A 20,038-nucleotide genomic window follows, 5' to 3' on the forward strand; every position below is an offset into this window, starting at 1 on the left:
GATTTTAAAAATTTTGCATTGGCCGGGAATCGAACCCGGGCCTCCCGCGTGGCAGGCGAGAATTCTACCACTGAACCACCAATGCTCACACATTCCAACTACTCGCGCTGCATCACTTGAATACTGCGAGGGCGGGCCGAGCCTGTGCCAGCGCATGCGTTCAAACGGTCACCCCCTGGCGCAGCCGTTTGAAAGCTCGCGCCGGCGGGTGAGGACCGCAGCTGAGGGGACGCCATGGGACGCGCGTCGCGGCCCTCACCCCCGTGCTGCTAATCCTAAACAAGGTGAAGTCCTGTCTTTCAGTGCTCAAACACAGAGCGAGAATTAAATCATTTTTATCGTGTGTTTATTCCCCCCCCCCAGTACATGCAATTTAGAACCTACAGCCCAGCTGCCCCCATGTAAGTTCTTTTAGCTAAGGGTATTTTGCTGACTCAAACCGACTCAGTTTATTTGTCAGCTGCCTAAAGAAGAGAATTCCTTCCACAAAGCATACCCAGTGATTGCTTTGTGACAACCTACAGCCTTCAGCTTGTCACAAAGGTCAAGTTCTGCAAAAGAAAAAAACAGAAGCTGAGATAGGGTACATCTCTTCAGACAAGGAATAGCCCCACGATACAGTTTTATGCAGAATAAATAAGCAACATTTTAATGATCCTGATGGAAGAGGCAGCGGAGGGCAGGGAAAGAGCACCAATGGATTCAAGGCAGGCATCTGGATGTCACACACCACAGGACTACAGGTATGCAGAAACCTGACCAAAGCGGGCATCCAGGTCATGACACAAGCACAGAACACCCAAAGATTGGTGAATAACTTACGACAGTCATGAGATAATACAAGATTAAGTTCACTTATAAAGCACGTAATAAATAATTTGCTCGAGCAGAATTGTGCAGTGGTCTATGTATTTAATTGAAGATCCAAAGGAACTGTGACAATCAGAAGAATGTTTATAATACAAAAAAGACATTATATATATACACACATATACACATAGAAATATATCTATATATGTGCCTATATAGATATATATAAATCAGTAAACTTGAATAGTGCCTTTATCAAGAGCATCTTAAGGCATTCAAACGTTTTACTATCATGTTGACCCAATTTATTATCTTTTTGCTTCAGCTGAACTAAACCAAACTTTAAAAGGTCTGATTTGAAATGCCACAGACATCTGAAACCAATGCCTAACGGTATATTGGGTGACAGCAGCAACATCTAAGAACCCACCCACCCACTGCACTGCCTATTAGCTAAACAATATTAAATGAGTTTAAATCATTCCCACTCACAGCTTTGAGCTTTGCAACAGCAGAAGGCAAGACAGCCTCAATGACTTCCTAGCCATATATTCTATAGAGTCTATTACAAACTGAGGATAGAAAAGATACAGCAAGAGGGCCTGCCCTAGGATAGAATGCCACTGAGTATCAAATAGTATTTACAATACAGTATATGATTATAGAATATTTTATAAATACAATTTATATGTATACAAGGACACATACGAGAGATTCATTTTCAGCTTTACAGAATGAAAGTAATCTGAACTAAAACTCACTGCATAATTCCACAGCTGCTGGTTGGGAGCCTTTTACCTACTGCCAGTACAATCCAATCCCCATGATGAGTAGCCAGTGAAATACCCATGTTTTAAGCAGCAGCTACAAAGAATCTCAATAGACTCAAAGGGTGTGAAATGTGAAGTTTCAAACATGGGTGAGGCATAGGATGTTGGAGAGTTGCACCATCATTATGGTAAGTAACTTTTTCTTCTTAGAGAAGAATATGGACTGAAACACACTGCGTTTTTGCAAAGAAGTATATAATACTTTAGCATATGGATGGCAAAATTCAGACAAAGAAAATTACAACTTCTAACACAAGGCAACAGAAAATGCTAGAAGCATCTACCAAAGTCTAAGAGTGTTAGTTCTTACTGTGTTTGTTTCAAAATGGTGAAATAATATTTAATATTTCAGTATTGTTTTATTAAGGAAACTTGTATGTCCTCAAAAGTCATCAGTTTTGCTCATACAGAGCTGCTGTGCCCTTGCAGGACCACTCTGGGTTTTTGTTATTGGTGGCTTTTTTTGTTTTTGTATTTTAAACATGCTAGCTAAAGACCAGTTACAATATTAAATAGGAATATAACAATATAAAGCAAGCAAAGGAGACATAGATAAAGAAAATGCAATCTTAGCAGTCAATTTCATAATGAAGAACTGACATTATTTTCTCTGCAAACTTCACAAATGGTAAGGTAGGTTTCATTAAATTACCTTTAACCAGCAATATATTATACTTTACTCCAAGCAAAGTAGACCAGTTTTACTGGGCTACTTACTATGAAGGAGGATAATCTTAAAAAAAGTTTATTTACATTGGAAACCATCTTTTTTACATAAAATGGAGTAGCTATACACTGCAGCCATTTTATAATATTCAAACTAAATGAAATTAACCTTAAAAGTTGTTCTGTTTCAACAGCTGTAGAACAGCTGGACAGAACATGAATTGTTTTATTAAGCTACAGCCCATTTTCACTGTAGAAAATAATTATTTGGTTACGAAAAGTGTTTTGTTGTTTTGTTTTGCATCTTCTAATTCTAGGCACTTCTAACAAGGGTGAATTTCAAAGAGCATTTTCTCTTGTGATGAAATCTGTTTATGAAATTTTCATGCTGCCATGCTTTTTTATTTCCTGCAATCTACTCCTCCCTCACTTATGCCAATATAAGCAATTTGTGGGCCACTCTGGTTCACTTCAATGAACATGCACTACAACAACCCTCCAGATGCTTAAGACCATTTTTCACACTGAGCCAATAATTAGCAGTGTAAATGGTTGCACTGGGACAAAAACAGGTACTGAATTGAGCACAAAAGGCAATGAATGGCTGAAAGTGCACAAGAATTTCTTAGACCAGCTTAGTGAGAAAACTGTTAGTAACTGAAGACAGCTGCAAGAATAGCCATAATGACAATGCAATGGCACAAAACAATAACTTAAGAAAGCACCAGCACTATACAGATACACAATTACAAATTATCCATTGCAATCCCATTCCAAGCAGGATGGATTTAAAAAGGAATGAAGTTTATGAAAAATAGTGCATTTTATTTACTGCCATATTAAATTCAGAAAATAGAGCAAGATGGAGAGAAAGAAAAGCGTAATTTTTTCTGCCTCTCACCTGAAACTCCTGGTGTTGTCTCAGGGAAATTTTTTTCCACAGGGTTGCCTTGCTTCCTGCTCCTGGCAACCTCAGCAGGCTCACTGCCCTCCCACCATGAAGCCAAAGGGACACCTGTTCACCTGCTGTGGGAAGTTGTGAGACAGGAGTGCAGAATATGCAGCAGACAGACAAAGGTTACTACTTCTGTTCTGAACCGGGCCGTGAAAGGCAAACCGCTGAAAACATACCAAAGAGAAGTAAACAGCTCAGGTAGACAGGTGCATGACATTTCTCACTGCCAGTGTCACTAGGAGGAAACTTGTTAAGAGCAAGTGGAACCAGTCTCTAAAGCCATAATTTATGCTCTCTTCTCATTACTATTTCAAACATATAATAAGGGAACTATTCTACAATTTAGTTTTCAAACTAGAAATTCCAACTAAAGACATAGCTTTTTTTAACACACCTTACAGTTCGGTTGTAGTCAGAAAATTAAACTAGATTTCAATTAGTATTTTTCCTAAAGCTTGTTTTCCTCTCAAAACTGTAAGAGAACTGATGACAGGAGACCTTCGAGTTTCTTCTGAACAAGGACTCCTGCTTTCAGAGTACCACTCACTACTGCATTACTAATGTCAAATTCAATTATGTATTTAATAAAAGACCAGTTCTAATGCTTTTATCATTTTAAAATGATAGTATAGCCAAGACACTTTCCTGTTTGAAAACTGAGAACTACGCCATTACCACAGCAGCTAGAAACATTTCACCAGATAGATGGCTCAGTTTTTCCCAACTCTGAATAAATACGCTAAATACAGTGAGCAGTGAGGGTATGGGGGAGGGGAGGAAGAGGCTGCCAAACTTATCAGATAGCTTTATTAGTGTAAAGTTAGTTTTATATTTGGTCAAAGCAAAGGAAGAACTGTCATTAAAAAATTCTGAAACAAAGACTTGTTTTTTTAAAAATTATTTAGTATATGTACAAATAGATATCAGGCATCATCTCAGGGTGCAAAAAAATAAATCACTATTTCCTATTTTAAGTACTTAGAGTACACAGATCAACGATAAAATTCAAGTGATAATTTTTTCACCTAACATTGAACCTCTTCTAAATTAAGCAATTAACAACGCTGGAATAAATTAATTTTAGTGAAGGAATTTCTTGGATTTTGGGGAAACAAAACATATAGAGATGGAAAGTAAAGACAACTTAGTGTTTAAAATAATAATAAAGAACGTGCATATATTCACCCTAGCAATCTTCTTTCAGTTCAAACACTTTTCAAAAACATCAGCTGCAAAATAACCTATTTTTGTTTACGCCTCTACTAAACATAAACTAGGTCACGATTTTGAACCCCTCTACCCACTTGTTCTTCATCATCATCAGACTGCTGTTCTGGGTTTTGGGAACTACCATACTCATACTCAATGGGCTTTGGATTGTTGTACGGGTAGCCATTGTCATCAAAAAACCTTCGGAATGTGAACTCATAAAAAGCATGTTCAGGATGTTTCCCATTTTTGTACCACCCATTAAGTGTGTCATTTATGTTTCCTTCCTTATCATCATCACTCCACAATTTATCTGGATCGACTGGATCAAAGTTCGAGGTGTCTGTAGGGTGAGCGATTTTGGGAATGTAGAAAGCAGACTGCCGCCGGAGATCGCTTGAAAAATCAATAGTTTTAAAAAATGGATGAGCTTTTATTTCGTCTGCACCATTTTTGCCTAAACGATCTTCTGGACCTCTGCATAGTTTAATAATAAGGTCGGAGGCCTCCGGAGTCAGCTTAGCTTGAGGTGGAATATGAAGGGAAGTTTGCCAGTTGATTACCTTTAAAGCAAGAAGATGTTATTTTATTTACAACTTCATAAAAAAGAAAATCCCCCTTGAAAATTAAAAAAAAAAATCACTCAACAAAAGTAAAGTTTTCAGACTAAAGAGTGCAAATTTGAAGCTGTTTCCTCAGAAACAGAAGGAATGTTTTGTGTGAAAATTTGTCAAAAAAAAAAAAAGCTTGCAGTCTTAAAATAAATTTTTAATTATTTGATCTATCGGGGAGATGAACAATTTTAAAGTTACACTTTGATGCAGAAGTATATTTTAGCCAACTAATATCTTGAGAGCTGAACATTTGTTTTGTAAAAATGGCACTTCAGAAGACTGCAGAAGCCTCGTGGCCTCTCTGAACCAGGTGAGGTCAGGGATGGGAGAAACCATCAGCTATGGGCTGCCAGCAATCCTAAGCAGCCACAGTGACCTGCTCTTCCTCCATCTTCACATGCTGAGCACCTGCAGATACTTCAAAAAGAAATTTTCTGCAGATAAGTGAGCATGGAAGCCAAATGGTAGCAGAACACCACCCAGATTGCTGGAAAATGAGAAGTAGAAATAACTTCTTGCACCCACTTCTAGTTATAGAGGATGGCTGAGATACGAAATGTGATTTTTACTTGAAACAACTACAAGATAACGAGATAAAATATGAGATAAAATACAAGAATGTGATTCTTGAAGCCCCTTACAAATAAGCATGAAACAATGTAATGTAACATTTACAATCCTGCTAGTTCATAACATCCTTGAATAGAGCAGCACTTCCCCCCCCCCAAACCCCCCCAAAAAAAAAATCACCTTTGATTCTATAATAAAATAGAAAGATTATGTCCATTTCAACCATGCTTTTTCAGCTTTTTCTACATGTTAGCATGAGATTTTTAAAGTTACCTTCATTTGTGTTTCCAGAGGTGTTTGTGCCAGGAAAGGAGGCTGACCCACTAACATTTCAAAGAGAATTACTCCAACACTCCACCAATCACACAACTGTGTGTAACCTGGAGAAAAAAAAATTGTAGTCAAAGCATCAGTATAAATTCAATCTTGGAAGTTTGCAAGAGAATTCAATAAATTTGAGATTTCTATATTAACAGCTACTTAATTTTACTCAGGATATATACTTTGGAAAAGCAGTCCTGTAAGAACAGTGAAGCTGATGCTCGAATGTCAGTTACTTTGCAGCAGGATTACAATAAGAAAATAAAAATAAATGCATTACCTGTTCGTAGCAATACTTCTGGTGCAATATAATTAGGCGTGCCAACAAGGGAATGGGCCAGACAGCGCTGGTGCTGACGCGCAGCCCTGCGTTCGAGTGGCTTCAACCGGTCTCCACATCTGCAATTTGCTGGGTCACCCCATTCGTTGCTGAAATCCATGCTGTCCTGACGTGCATGATCACCTGTAATTGTGTGATAAAAATGCTAACATTGAGAAAGACTATTTCAGAGCTCAACTAGAATGACATTTTCTTCATTCATTATATTTTTATTACAAAATAGAAAACAACTTAAGAAAAACAACTGAAAAGTCTTAAAACATCATCAGGATTTTGACTTTTTGCTTATGACACAAACAACATCTGAGAAGTTATACTTTAGAGTAATGAAGAGAAAGATTGATTTTTTTTCCTAAGTTTCTTCTTAACATAACCACACTGACTGTACAGTGTGTATATTATTCTTCGCTTATACAACGAGAGAGAAATACAACACTGGAAGCATCAACTGATGCCAATTACCAACAGATAAAATCGATCAGGTTTTAAACCTTCCAAGTAATCAGCTTCAATTTGTCATCTGGAATAATTCAAACACTTGTGCTCTCTCTTGAGAGACTATGAAGTAGTCTGCTGTAATAGCAACTTAAAAATTCTTTCCTAAAATAAAAACAAGCCTCCAAGAACTAAAAAGTTAACTTTAGATTATTTTATAATCTGAATTTCATCACTCACAGAATTGTAATTTTTTTCTTTTGCTCTAACTTTTTTTATATCACCGTTTTATGTCATCAAGTAGGGCTTTAAAGGAAATCAACAGACACCTGGGGAAAGATTTTCAAGGACAATTAATCTAAAACATCAGTCCGTCCTTCAAAATAGAGTTTTTATGTAATTCTGCTGCTACATCTTTTCTCTCCAAGTTTCAAAAGATACTAATGGGACAAATTTTCAGCATCGTAGCTTATTCCTTCTCCCTTAAAGAATCAATGCCTGCCTACACTCAGAAATGTTTCCTGAACATTGTTTTCTGTAATCTGAGTGGTGTGCAGAAACACTGTTAAATGCATTAATGTTCACGAAGGTAATGCTGCAGTCATCTTTTGACTCACTGCTTGAGAATAACAGAATAACATGCCAACCATAGTAACAAAAGTCTGCTATTTCTCTTACCGCTCTGGTAGTATTTTGAATCATGGGTCCATCGAAAACCTGTACAGAGTCCGAAGTCAGTCAATTTAATATGACCATCACGGTCTATCAAAATATTATCAGGTTTAATATCTCTGTGGATGAAGCCCATTTTATGAACGCTTTCAACTGCACAGGTCAGTTCTGCTGTGTAGAACCGTGCCAGATTCTCTGGAAAGACACCCATTCTAATTAGGAGGCTCATCATATCACCTCCAGGAATGTAGTCCATTACAAAGTACAAATTGTCCTTATCTTGGAATGAATAGTACAGACGAACCACCCATTCGTTATCAGCTTCCGCAAGGATATCCCGCTCAGCTTTAACATGAGCCACTTGATTTCTAAGCAACACATCCTTTTTTCTCAGAGTTTTTGTTGCATATAAAGCTTTAGTATCCACTTTTCTTGCAAGGCAAACTTCTCCAAATGCACCAACTCCCAGGGTTTTAATTTTTACAAACATGGACTTGTCCATTTTAGCTCTTCTTAGCCGAATATAATTAGACTCTTTCTGGCACAACATCTTCCTCATTTGATCTCGAGCTTCTGGTGACAATCCAACCTGCGCAGCAAAACAGAATTACATCCGAAGAGTGAACAGTACTCTTAGTTCTAGGTGATCTCTCAATAATTACAAGACTTAAGCAATTTAAACAAAATACTTTATATACGTGAGACTAAGAAGATCAGTTTAATCTTATTTCGTCTTTGTCCCCCAGCTCCTCTTCCTAAAAATTAGGAACCGTTATTTCCTTTGTGAAACGTTTTAGGGAATTCTGTTAAGTATTACCTGCACTGTTTTTTTTTATTAATCAGAATATCGTCTCCCTGATTCTTCATGCAGAGCAAATAGCAGCCAAGACATGCAGAGGAGCAGTAACCCGCTGAAAGCTAACTAGGGAGCTCAGTGGGAAAGTCTTCTACACTCTACCCTAGCTGAAGCAGTGTTACTAAACATCCTGGCCACATCTGTAACCCCAGTGACAGGAGGGAATACACAGCTCCCACGCTCATGTCTATCTACACCAGGCAGCACCTTAAACCTTGGCACCATGTCCTATCGCCTGCCCAACCCCAGGGCATGCCTCCACCACAAGTCCAGGCCCAGTCTTCCCTCCTAGCACAAGTTCCACCTCTCTGTAATAGGGCCTCAGTCACGTTCTCTCTGCTGCTCTCCATGTACCAGCAAGCTGGACAGAGCAGTTTCTTGGAAGTGGCTCACTCCTCCACCCACTATCATTTCTCAGCAAGCATCACTATCTTGGATGAACATACCTGGCATTTGGTCAATACCCCTAACACTCTGATAGCTGAAATACTCACAAGCCACATGCAACTCACCACCTAAAGCACAGAAACTCTTATCTACTATAATCACGCTAAGCATTCTCATCAAATTCCAGCCCGGGTTTCCTCCTGCTGGTGTGCTTTTCTGGCTTCAATTCCTTTAAAGCACTCCAATGGCTTCTTCTTGGGAGAATTTCAGGCCCTGGTATCAGGATATCATTTGGGTTTTTAAACACAATAAATTTTTTCTTCAAATATACTCTTATATGTGATGTTACTACCACAGGGCTTTGTGTTCATTCTTTCTTTCATTTTCTGTAAACATTTTCAAATTTTTCTATGTTCCTTTTTTATAACATTTCAGTTTTCCTTCTGCCCACCTGGCTTGAAACCGCCAACCAACAGCAACAATTTGCCACTGCAACCTACAGAACACTTTCTTGTTTCTTTTCCTGGACACTCCACTCATAAAATACGACATTATGTTTACAGGGTTTCTGTTTATGCCGATAGTTACTCAGCACAAGTTTTCAATTTCTTAGTGTCACAATATTTTACTGATGCTCAGTACCAGATGCTGCAACTTCTCTGCCCCAACACTTCAATGCTTCAGATACCATCTGCATAATACTATTCCAGCCCATCACAAGGATGAGATAACCACCAGTCAAGGTGCATATAAACTGTCTGTTAACAGATGACTCCTACACTTTGCCCAACTTAAAATTTAACTCGTGAAAAAACATAATACGTGATTGAGAAAAACAGAGGGATTAAAAGACCAATCAGGCATGACTCAGTATCTTACAAATGTCTTCAGTACATCATGTATCAATCACGAAAACAAAAACAAAGCAACAAAAATAAACCCACATTGTTAAAATCACTTTTTTTTTTTTTACAAGCATAAAAAATGAATACTTTCAACTTTCATACTTTATAATGAATAGCAGTAAGATTTAAGGGAAGGTTGTCTCAAATCTGAGACAAAATTTTTCATCAAAATCAGAAAAGCAGCAATAAGGACTAGGTGGAACTAGCTTCAGATTAGATATGGGAAATATGTTCAACTCCCTACTCCACTACAGCCACTGTGTGTAACTGACCTCCACATGACTATAGGAATATCATGGCAGTGTCCTTGAAAACAGAGATATAGTGGAAAGCATCTCAGTTTTCTGTAACTGAACATGCTTAAGGTACACTTCAATGCAGAAGAAGGCATTTCTGAAGAACTTGGAATGTCAGAAAGGCATTTTTATGAAGTTTAGACAACAGGGTGCCAGCTTCTCAAGCACCCCCTGCACCAGGATGTCTGCTTCAGGACAGCCCCACTTGCACACAAACAGAATCCCAGTGATCAGTTAGAAAACTAGCATAGAAAACAGTCTGTGAGAGAACAAAACACTAGGAGGGAGTTAATCACTGAGACAGACAAAATACAGTCTCCAAGATTCCTGTAGCTTTCTCGCTGTTGCATTCTAACAATTTTATTGTAAAATCCAGCTTTCGTAGCCTGTTTTGTTATCTCTTCACACAAATGCAGCCTTCACTTTTTCCTATGCCACTCATTAAAATGAATGTTCATCTCAACCTGACTTCTCCCTGCATTGCAGTAATTTCCTAGAAGTCTCGTCAGCTCTGGCATTTGCCAAAAAATTTATTTATTGTCACGTACATAAACACTTATGTATTCACACCTCTAGTTACTCCTACTCAGCATCAGACAAGTTTCCTGAATTGCTATTTCATATGACAACATTTACTCTCATTTTGCTTCCTTCTCATCTGTGCCTTAGATGATGATGATGACTACTTAAGTTTCTCTCTGTGGCAGAGAGAGCTAGCATAACACTTCAGCACAAGTGTAAGCGAAGTAAATTCACACACTCAAATTGAATATTCCTGACAGACCTCCTCTCTGTCCAAGAGGCCTGACAGAATTAAAATACATCACCTATCCTAGAAATACAGCCTCTCCTGATGGTAGATGCTCCTGTTGGGATATATTCTGTGTTCTTTTTTGATTTTCAAAGTTCCTACCAAGAGGAAAGAGGGGATTCAATGCCTGTTTAAGCCTCTTGAACTTCCTAACAATATGTAGTAAACTAGTTACCCTTTCTCCTCCTCATGAAGACCTCAGATGTACTTCACCATTGTGGGAACTCTATCTTACAACCTGATGAAAAAGGAGAGGCCTGCTGCAGTGTAACACTGCATTTCCCCTGCTTCAGTCAGCAATTAAACATCCCAGCTTTTAATCTAGTATAAATATTATAAAACGTATTTCATATTAAAAAAAGAAAAAGACATTCACTTAGGTGCTTTAAATGTACAAATAAAACATCCAAGAAAGCTTACAATCATTGTCTTCACTTAAGTAAGACATGATTCTGATGCTATGGAACAACACAGAAAGAAGGGAAAGTGAAGTTTGCAAATCAACATGAGTTATAATCTTACTTTCCAGTACTCAAGAATAGTAAAAATAAAATTCATGCTTAATTTCGATGCAGGATTGCATGCAAAGACCTCTAAAACGGGATCATGCTGCTCTTGAAGAAAAGATACTGTTGCTCCAGAAAATCTTACTTGCCTACACAGGGATGGAGGCTACAGAGTTCAGGAAAGCTTCCCACACTTTAACAGTTTAAATCAGCTGTTAGTGGAAGTGAAAAGGAAAGAGAGAAAGCTAAGAATAAAGATCTAGAAAGAATTTCAGGAAATCTTGCTAACATTTACATTAATCTTATGATTAACCAAAGAAAACACTATAGCTTACAGTAAGAATTTTCAAAGAATAAGAGAGCATGGATTTTAAAAGCAGCATTTCAAGAAAATGGCATAAGCCAAGTACATTTTTAAGAGGCAAGTCACAATTATACTGAATTTTCAACTACAGTTGCTAAGAATACATAAAATGCATCTCAAATCTTTATTTCTGCAGGACAATCTACTTCTCATGATTTTCACTTTTGAAATTACACATGCATACATCAGCTGCATTTTTTATTTTTTTTTTAACCTTTTAGACTTAGTTTCACAGAACATGAAATCTCAGGAACAGACCACTGATTTCAGGTAGGTGCAAAGAAATTGTTTCTATATATTCTTGTAGGTGTGTGTTTGTTACTATTGCATTTAGTTACACCTTGTTTAAACAGACAACCTTAAGGGCTGTATTACAAAAGATTTTACCAAGTAGTACCACATCTCTCTCATTTTAGAAAAACAACTTTAAACTCTGAATTTTTAAGTCTGAACTTAGAAAATCTTTTTACTAGTGGGAGTAAACTGCAAAAGATATCACTGTTCAGGTGACTATATAAAGCCTATCAACTCATCCCTGCAATGTTCGCTTATATGTATACACATACCATTAAAACATTGCACAGAGCTCACTCAAAAAATCAGGATTAAATAGAACCCATAAAAAAAGCTAGAAGTCAAACAGTTAAATCTCAGCTCATACAGAAATTCTGCTTCTTCTGCCTTACCATGAGCCATATAAGCTACGTTTAGAGACATCTTTCTTCTGTCATAAAACTCATTTCTAAGAAGACAATGGAGTATGTAAACAAAACAGTGAAGAAATTGCTACATCTGAAATATAAAAACTAAAAATAGCCCTCAGCACCATGTTGTACCACAGTACCCTATGCATCTGTACTACGTGCCCTACCATTAAGGCAATTCTAATCAAAGAGTTAGGAGAAAGTTTACCCGCATCATTTCATTCTCCAGTTGTTTCTTCCGATGTAAGCGTTGCTGATGTGACTTGAGTATATTCTCCACATGCTGCTCCATGAAGAATTTAAAAGCCTGAGGGGAATAGCTTTGAATACGAGACTCTCGCCGTTCTTCGTCTTTCTTGTTTTTCCTAACAGGAACGGGTGATGTCGTAATTTGTTTCTTTTCTTTGTCCGCTGAATCAACACATTCATAATTCTTCTCATTCTCCTCTTCCTTGGATGAAATGGATGGTTCCTCTTTGCTGAGCTTGGGTCCCGACTCGTAAGGATGGACAGATGGACTCTGGTGTAACAAGTGTTTGGGGTAAGGCGGGGGCGGACCCTGGTAATTCGGAGCCTCTGCCACAGGTGGCATAACCGCCATGTTCGCAGATGGACCCTCGGAGAAGGGAATGGGCTGAACGGTTTGTACTGGCTGCGGCATCCAGGAAGGGTGAGTTGGTGCTAAGGCGGTCTGCAGCTCCGGCTTTAACACACGCATACTTTTGACGGGCTGCTGAATGGGAGCCGGTGTTATAGCTGTTACTGTGGTGGCTGACGGCTGAGAGCTGCTAGTGTGACTCTGTCTATTTCCATGATGGTTGTTGAAAGAATTTGACCGTGCTGGAAGGTTGGGTTGCCACACAGGGATTTCGTGCCCATTGCCAGGGGATGACTGCGGCTGCACAGGAGGAGGCTGCGACCAGGATGCAGCTATTCCAGCTACATTTGTATTATAAAGTTCCATGTTATGACTATTTCTATTTGACACCAACATTGTTGGAGGAAGATTGCCATTGGTGTACGCTGAAGGAGGAGCAGATCCCCCTGCCTGCATCTGTAGTGCTGTAGGACTCTGTCTATTAGTTGAGTTCATGGGGTACGGGGGTGGCTGGCGACTCACTGAGTTCCCAGACACAACGTTCTGGTGAACTATGAACTCAGCCTGACAACTACCATTTTGCATTCCAGCCCTTCCTGAGGGAAAGCTAAACTTGCTGTTGGCAGAACTCTGCATGATTATTGGTTGCCTTCCAATGGGGACAGCACTCATGCCTCTCTGACCCTGAGTGGAAGAATTCATGGGTGGCGGATTCATGGGTGGAGGTGGATAACCATCCTGCCACGCACCTGGTGGCACCGGAGAAATACGGGTGATCACGTACTCCATGTTCCCAGAGTAACGCTTTGTCTGAGCATTCGGTTCCCAGGAAGGCGGCGGCGGTGTGGTCCCTCTGGGAGGGGGTGTCTGCCCTCGAGGAGGTGGAGGAGGCGGCGTGACACTCCTTATCTGTGGGAGTGGCGGGGGGTTCACTCTCTGTCCATTGCCAGGGTGGGCCTGAGCAAACGCTGCAATGCCAGATCCAGATAGCGGCCTTCCTACATCGGGCTGAGAGCTGGGACTTTCTGAGCGATAAGCTACTCCATCTGCCAGGGAAGGGCCATGTCTCTGAGGAACCAAGGATTCCTTAGAACCCTTCCAGCTCTGCTTGCGGTTAATCGACTGCTGTACAGTCCCTGCTTTTACAAAAAGATAACACAACATTTCTATCATTTCAGTAAAAGAACATGCTAACCGTGAGAACTTTGCAAGTAATAATGAAAAGTGCGGCTCAACAGTTGCATTTAGCTAGCTGCTTCATACAAGCAACAGCTAGTTCTGCTTCAGAGGCTAGCTGAAAACAAATGCTGTATGTTGCTACTCTTGACTATCATTTTTTCCTCACACCTACGTAGTGGATTTAAAACATAACTTCTTAGAGACGACTGCTGAGTATTCAACTTTAAGTTCAATAAAAGTTCAGTATTTCTGCTGCATCGAGGAAGTATAGTTTGTTTAAATCTATACTACAAAATCCTGGTAACCTGAACAGCATCAAGACGTATTAAAAATGTGTTTGGATGTTTTATGAAAGCAGTAATAGCAAGTGGCAAATTCTGACTCTGTCACTATTAAAGCCAAGTTTATCCCTTAATGCCTATTAAAATATAGTCTGCCTTAAAGTCACTACAGATAAAATCTGCAACCAAGTAGAAAACTGAGCAGGGGAAGACCTTGGAATAGGACAGAGTAAAATACAAATATTGAAACCATGCAATATAAGTACATACGTATAAATAATATATACATATGTATAGTGCTGCTATACGGGAAAGTGTGTTAAGAGAGATTAGAAAGATAAAATCAGAATTGAGTACTTACCACTGATTTCTAAATGACACGTGACTAAGAAAAAAAATACAAGCATCACAGTAACTAGGGGCAAAAACGACTGAGATCTGAATATCATTCCCCTGGATGGAATACAAGGATGTTGTTCAGATGTTGTACTAAGGGACATGGCTTACTGGGAAATATTGGTGATGGGTGGACTGGATGACCATGGAAGTCTTTTCCAACCTTGGTGATTCTATCATTCTGTGATCCTAATACTTCAAGAAAGTGCTAAAACCATGCAGCTATATATATATATACTTCTTAAATTCACATCAAAGACACTCATGTTTCAGAAGAACTCTATTATATACATCACAAATTATCTTCAAAGCCAAAACCTGTACCTCAGCATCTCCACTCTTCTATAGTCAGAGTGCACAAAAGAGCATGCAATTCTGGAATTTGCCATGTTGTATTTTTCACTGGTAAGAGTACAGTTAATTACTGAAGTACCATGGATATACCTACCTGGTGGTTTCATACCTGCATTTACAGGTCTTGCTGCAGCTGCAACCATCTGTTCCCGACGAGGATCCTGGTAGCTCATTTTACTAATAAATTCAATGGCTGCTTCTATACTACGGTTGTTAGTTTGTCTAAGGGCTTGTATAACCATATCCTACAGGGAAAATTAAGTACAAAGAGTTACTAAAAAAGGCAAGAATAATAAAAATCATGAGAATTTAGCAAAATATCCTCCACTAATTTTACCAAAATACATAATTATTTCTCTCAATCAACAATCTAACAATACTTCCTCCAAAACAGATGCTCCAAAAAATTAATTGCCTGGATCTTCCAAAAAACAACTATATTCTGATGTTAACAATTTCACCATGCTATTCTTACAGTTTGTCTATCTAGGGATTTGTTACTTACAAGCACTACTCAGATAACAGTTAAGAGGCCCCACCTAACTTAACCTATTCTATAAAAGATATCCAAATGTGACATTCAGTACATTGGTTTTTGATCATTTTTCTTTAACTTGGAATGCCTTTTGTCAACAAACATCCATTAGCTTCTCCTCATGTATTTTTAGTAGTAAATATAATAATATTTACAGAAATTGTTGGTTTATTTTGTGGTGGAGGTTTGCTGTGTTCCTAGAGACCCAAAGAGAAGCTTTGATCAGATGACCAGTCCCAGGTTTGTCAATGGAAAATGTATAATGGATCAGTCGTGTTTCTCCTGACTTGAATGAGACTGAGGTCAAGAAACGGAGGTGATTGAAAGTCAGGCACTCCTCTCCCACTTTTATTGGATGGTATTGTGCAGTTGACTCAGAATTTGAAAAAAACAGAGTGACTCCCTTCAATTAACCACACTGCCTTCCACTGAGTTATTATGGCTATACTTCATCATATCAAAGACAGCATTTCAGTTCACATTATTTTCAAACAAGTCACCAAATTACAACAGTGTACGGTAGGAGGGTTGAAACTAGATGATCTTTAAGGTCACCCTCCCAACCGAAGCCATTCTATGATTCATCTACTAGCAAAATCAATGGGAAATCCAAGAGGGCTCAGAAAGGAAGTGGTCAGTATCTATCTCAAATTAAAAACCCACATTTACACTTTCACTCATTTGTATAATTTTGACATTGCAAGGGTATGAAATGTACACAGCCTTCAGAAACAATAATTGAATGATCAAAGCAGAAAATATGTTATATGTATACAAAAAAAAAAGATAGCCTCGATGTTTACATACTGGATGAAACAGTTACAACATTTGACCTCCTAATTCCTACACGAGACAGCTACCCCTGCAACATTTCCACTGCTACAGGCAAGACCGACTTGTTACAAAGAAGCACGCTTTCAGCATCAGTACACTACAGGACCATTGTATAAACAAAAGGTTAGACTGCCTGTAGTATTACATTTCCAATCTGAAAACGCTTTTTACAGGACATTCATTTCCACCTAACGACTCTAATTCTCTTAGTTTCAAAACCAGCTTTACCAACTTGTCAATACAATTAATCTACAATGCACAAACATAAAATATCAAGTTCACATCAAACCATAAAGTTAAATATAAACTTAAAAGTACAGATGAGCAATATTTTAGAAGATCAAATTTTAATTCCCTGTCCACTAATGAAATAACACAAGGAACGGCCTGCCAAGGGGTCTTTCCTAACAAAGGATATTTTAGTGGTCACCTACATCAGACTAGTAGGTATAATCAGATATCAGATACGTGATACAATCAGTACCTGCAGAATGAAAAAGGAGGTGGGAATAAGCTAATCATGTTTCCAAACCTCAAGTGATTACTGAGCCCACAATACAGCAAAGAACTTCCTCTCATTTAAAACAAGCTTTTATTGTTATTTCAAATTCATTTTGAACACCTTAATAAAATCTTACTAAAACCTAATACAGGTTCTGACCAGAGCTATGTAAAACAGAATATGAAGTTGGTATCCACTAGTTACAGTTTGCCTCTATTAGAAATACAGCAGATTACAAAATCTCTGGTGATGCACTGGAGATCATGAAAGTAATGCCCACGTAATCTGCTAAGGCACAAAGTTAATGTAAGTCAGAAACAGCCTAGTCTGGCCAAACTGTAAGTGGCTCATGCACCCCAACTACAATACTGTCCAGAAAAATACCCAGCCCAAAATGCCCCCTTATTTCCTTCCTACTTCTTCCCTTGCTCCAAAAAAATGCTACCAGCTGTCTCCATTCCCTGGTGGCGTTCACAGGCCACTCCATAGGGACTACTGTGGAAACAGACAAAGGTTATCACGTGGCACAAACTTCTTTCACTGTCTCTGGGTCTGATGAAGAGGTCCATTTAATTGCAAGTGTCCTGTGAATTCTTGGTTGCATCCAAGAACAAAGGGTAGGAGCAAAAGGTTTCAAGACACAAAGGCTCCAACAGAAATACCAACTTGAGATGCTCTTCTAGTTCATTATCCAGCCACATACCACTCCGCAGTTGTGAAAGTGACTGGAGACTCACTCTGTAAAAATGGATATGAAAGCTAACCTACTTAAAAAGAACAAAACCACTCCAGCAGCAAACCACAGATCAGGAACAAATCATTATGAAATCATTTATCATTATAAAATCCTTCTACTCTTACTGAAAACCCAATTCAGCCTTTGCATTTGAGCAAGCCAAAGGAATGTGGAAAAAAACCTGCACTATCAGCACTCGACTTAGGGACATTACTGAGGAAATGCCAATTGATAGCTTTGGAGAAATTCACTCCTCTCAACCTCCTTGTGAATACCAAAGCATCCAGAACTCGTGTGCTGGCTTTTAGGGCAGTCAGTGCACTCCTTAAAGGTAAGCACTGTACCACACCATGGTGTCAGAGGGGTTTGCCAGTTTGTATTTTAACTGCTTTTCTACTCAAGTTTACAGAGAAGGATTGAGAACAGATAAAACTTATGCAGATGTGCAACTCCCAATAAAAACAGGGGAGATCTAAGTATATCTATTTTGTATTCCTAGAAACCACATTTCAAACTCCTTTCACAAACTGAATGAATGGAAGGTAAGTTTAGTGAATCTAATTTTTTTGTGCTTTTTTTTTTTCCTATAATCATGATAGCAGAACAGTGACTGGTCACTTGAACTGTGATCTCAACATTTTTGTCGAGAACATACTGCAGAGAAGATATCCTGTAACTGCTTTTATAGTGTACCTTATCACATGTTTTTGTCAAGCAAAAAACAAAAAACAAAAAAACAAAACACAAAACCCCATTTTTTCTTCACCAACCTTCTACTAACAGATGTAGAAAGAACATTAAAATTAATTCCTGAATTATGTGGCACTGCCTTTCACTTTAGAAAGGCCATACTTTCTCAGCATATTTTAACTGTTAACTATTTAAAATTCTGTTGAGTATCAGAGGCAAAAATCCACTTCCTAAAGTGCCCAGTTCTCTCTGCCTAAAATGATCTATATAACTAACTGCAAATGGGGCACAGAGATTTGGCTGTTCTTCATTTTTTGCACCTTCTTCATCCCAGTTTCGTCAAGTCCTAATTAGAACCCTACCAGATTTTCAAGCTATTTTGCTTACTGTATGCTGCTTAAGCATTCCATGACCAACTCCTCCTCCAATACACTCTAATAGTTTAGAGTTAGCAGAACACTACAACTTGAAAATAAAATATTTCACCTCATCAAAGCCAGCAGCTTGTAAGTCCTGCAGCATTTGTCGATTAACTTCTGATGTTCCTTTGACAGCTGAAGTTGTTTCATTTGCAAAAGGCAGCAGCGAGTTTCTTATCTCCTGCAAAACTTTATGGTAAGTTACAAACTTGGGGGGATTTCGACCTTGTCGAGGATCTTCAGATGACATTTTCCCCATGCTGAGATCAGCTTTAGCAGCATCTGAGGGTTTTGGTAAATTCCTGAGGCTCTCTCGTATTTCCTGTAGCATCTGCTGGCTGCTGCCAGTATAGTTACTGGCAGGAAAAGTCTTAGGCCTCATTTGTCTATAACCTTCTGGCTTCTCACTTCTCTTCATGAAAACATGTATATATGCAGCCTTCACCAAGGACTCGCGCTAATGCGAAACTCCAGAAAGGCTGGCTGGTAGTTTCAGAACACGTGAGGGCAGCGACTGTTTGCTGCTGAGCTGTGATTCTTGGAGCGCTGAAATGTGACACAAACCAAAGCAGCTATCCTGTTGAAAAAGCAAAACAAAAATCCTATTACACATCCATTGGTGAAAAAGCTCCAAGTGCAGCACTACTGACAGAACATTGACATGCAGCGCTGATTTCACAGGTAGTAAAGGTATGCTACCTGAAGTCTCCAGGGAGTCTTTACATAACCCAAACTAGAAACTTTGCTGGGCTTCTTTCAGGAACGTCACATATGCCTCAAGTGTGAACAGACAGAAACTCATGGTGAGGTTCAAAACCTACAGAACAGACATGGCAGCTAAGTGTGCTTCCCCCTGACACAGAGCTCCATGAGCAGGTAGAAGCACAAAGTATGCATATAGCTATTATGATTTTACCCCTCTCTCCACCAGCCACATACATAAAAAATGATCAATCACATGCAACTCCATAATTTCTTGTACCATCTTCCACCTAATCTCCTTTAAGGTCTCTGTTTTCTAAGGCTGTCACAGTCTCTCAGTTTGAGCCTTCTGGATCCTGTTGTATTTTGTTAGTAGTTAAGTTTCTTTTCTTTTCTTTTTTTTTTTTTTAATATAAAGGGAGATAAGTGCAGGAGAATAACAGAAAAAATAATTTTTTTACTGCAATACCATTTTAACAACTCAAGCATTAAATTCACTGTGAACCTAACTGCGACATTTGGTAAGGAAAACAAAAAACTCTGCCAAAAACAAATAACTTT

At 38.7% G+C, this 20,038-nt stretch overlaps 2 protein-coding genes and 1 non-coding gene across 6 annotated transcripts in view; 1 reads left to right on the plus strand and 2 right to left on the minus strand.

The window, feature by feature from the left end:
• Window positions 1-20,038, plus strand: part of PLEKHG1 (pleckstrin homology and RhoGEF domain containing G1) — a 521,486-nt gene that overhangs the window by 73,296 nt on the left and 428,152 nt on the right. The gene's annotated exons all lie outside the window — the stretch shown is intronic.
• Window positions 15-85, minus strand: TRNAG-GCC (transfer RNA glycine (anticodon GCC)). The gene has a single exon. It is a non-coding gene; the product is annotated as a tRNA-Gly (tRNA).
• On the minus strand, window positions 3,662-19,515 carry LATS1 (large tumor suppressor kinase 1). Of its 4 annotated transcripts, none has more exons than XM_065732091.1 (7): window positions 18,843-19,515; window positions 15,169-15,304; window positions 12,460-13,985; window positions 7,429-8,011; window positions 6,256-6,438; window positions 5,928-6,034; window positions 3,662-5,033 (listed from the first exon to the last, which is right to left on the minus strand). In XM_065732091.1, exons 1-7 carry the CDS (start codon window positions 19,191-19,193, stop codon window positions 4,524-4,526), a joined length of 3,396 nt encoding a protein of 1,131 aa, XP_065588163.1. In that variant the 5' UTR covers window positions 19,194-19,515; the 3' UTR covers window positions 3,662-4,523. The 4 variants fall into 4 exon arrangements, with proteins under 4 accessions (XP_065588163.1, XP_065588154.1, XP_065588146.1 ...); XM_065732082.1 differs by having other exon boundaries at window positions 12,460-13,988; XM_065732074.1 differs by having other exon boundaries at window positions 15,154-15,304.

Source organism: Cyrtonyx montezumae, unplaced genomic scaffold, assembly GCF_038088225.1.
Source record: "Cyrtonyx montezumae isolate F1298 unplaced genomic scaffold, pur_monq_1.0 scaffold_0, whole genome shotgun sequence".
Taxonomy (NCBI): Eukaryota; Metazoa; Chordata; class Aves; order Galliformes; family Odontophoridae; genus Cyrtonyx; species Cyrtonyx montezumae.

Coding starts and splice junctions, on each gene's coding strand:
- LATS1 (XM_065732065.1), bottom strand. CDS start 19,193: ATGAAGAGAAGTGAGAAGCCAGAAGGTTATAGACAAATGAGGCCTAAG. Junction 15,305..18,842: donor AAGCTGCTGGCTTTGATGAG/GTGAAATATTTT, acceptor TTTTCCCTGTAG/GATATGGTTATACAAGCCCT. Junction 5,034..5,927: donor CTCTGGAAACACAAATGAAG/GTAACTTTAAAA, acceptor CTTGCTTTAAAG/GTAATCAACTGGCAAACTTC.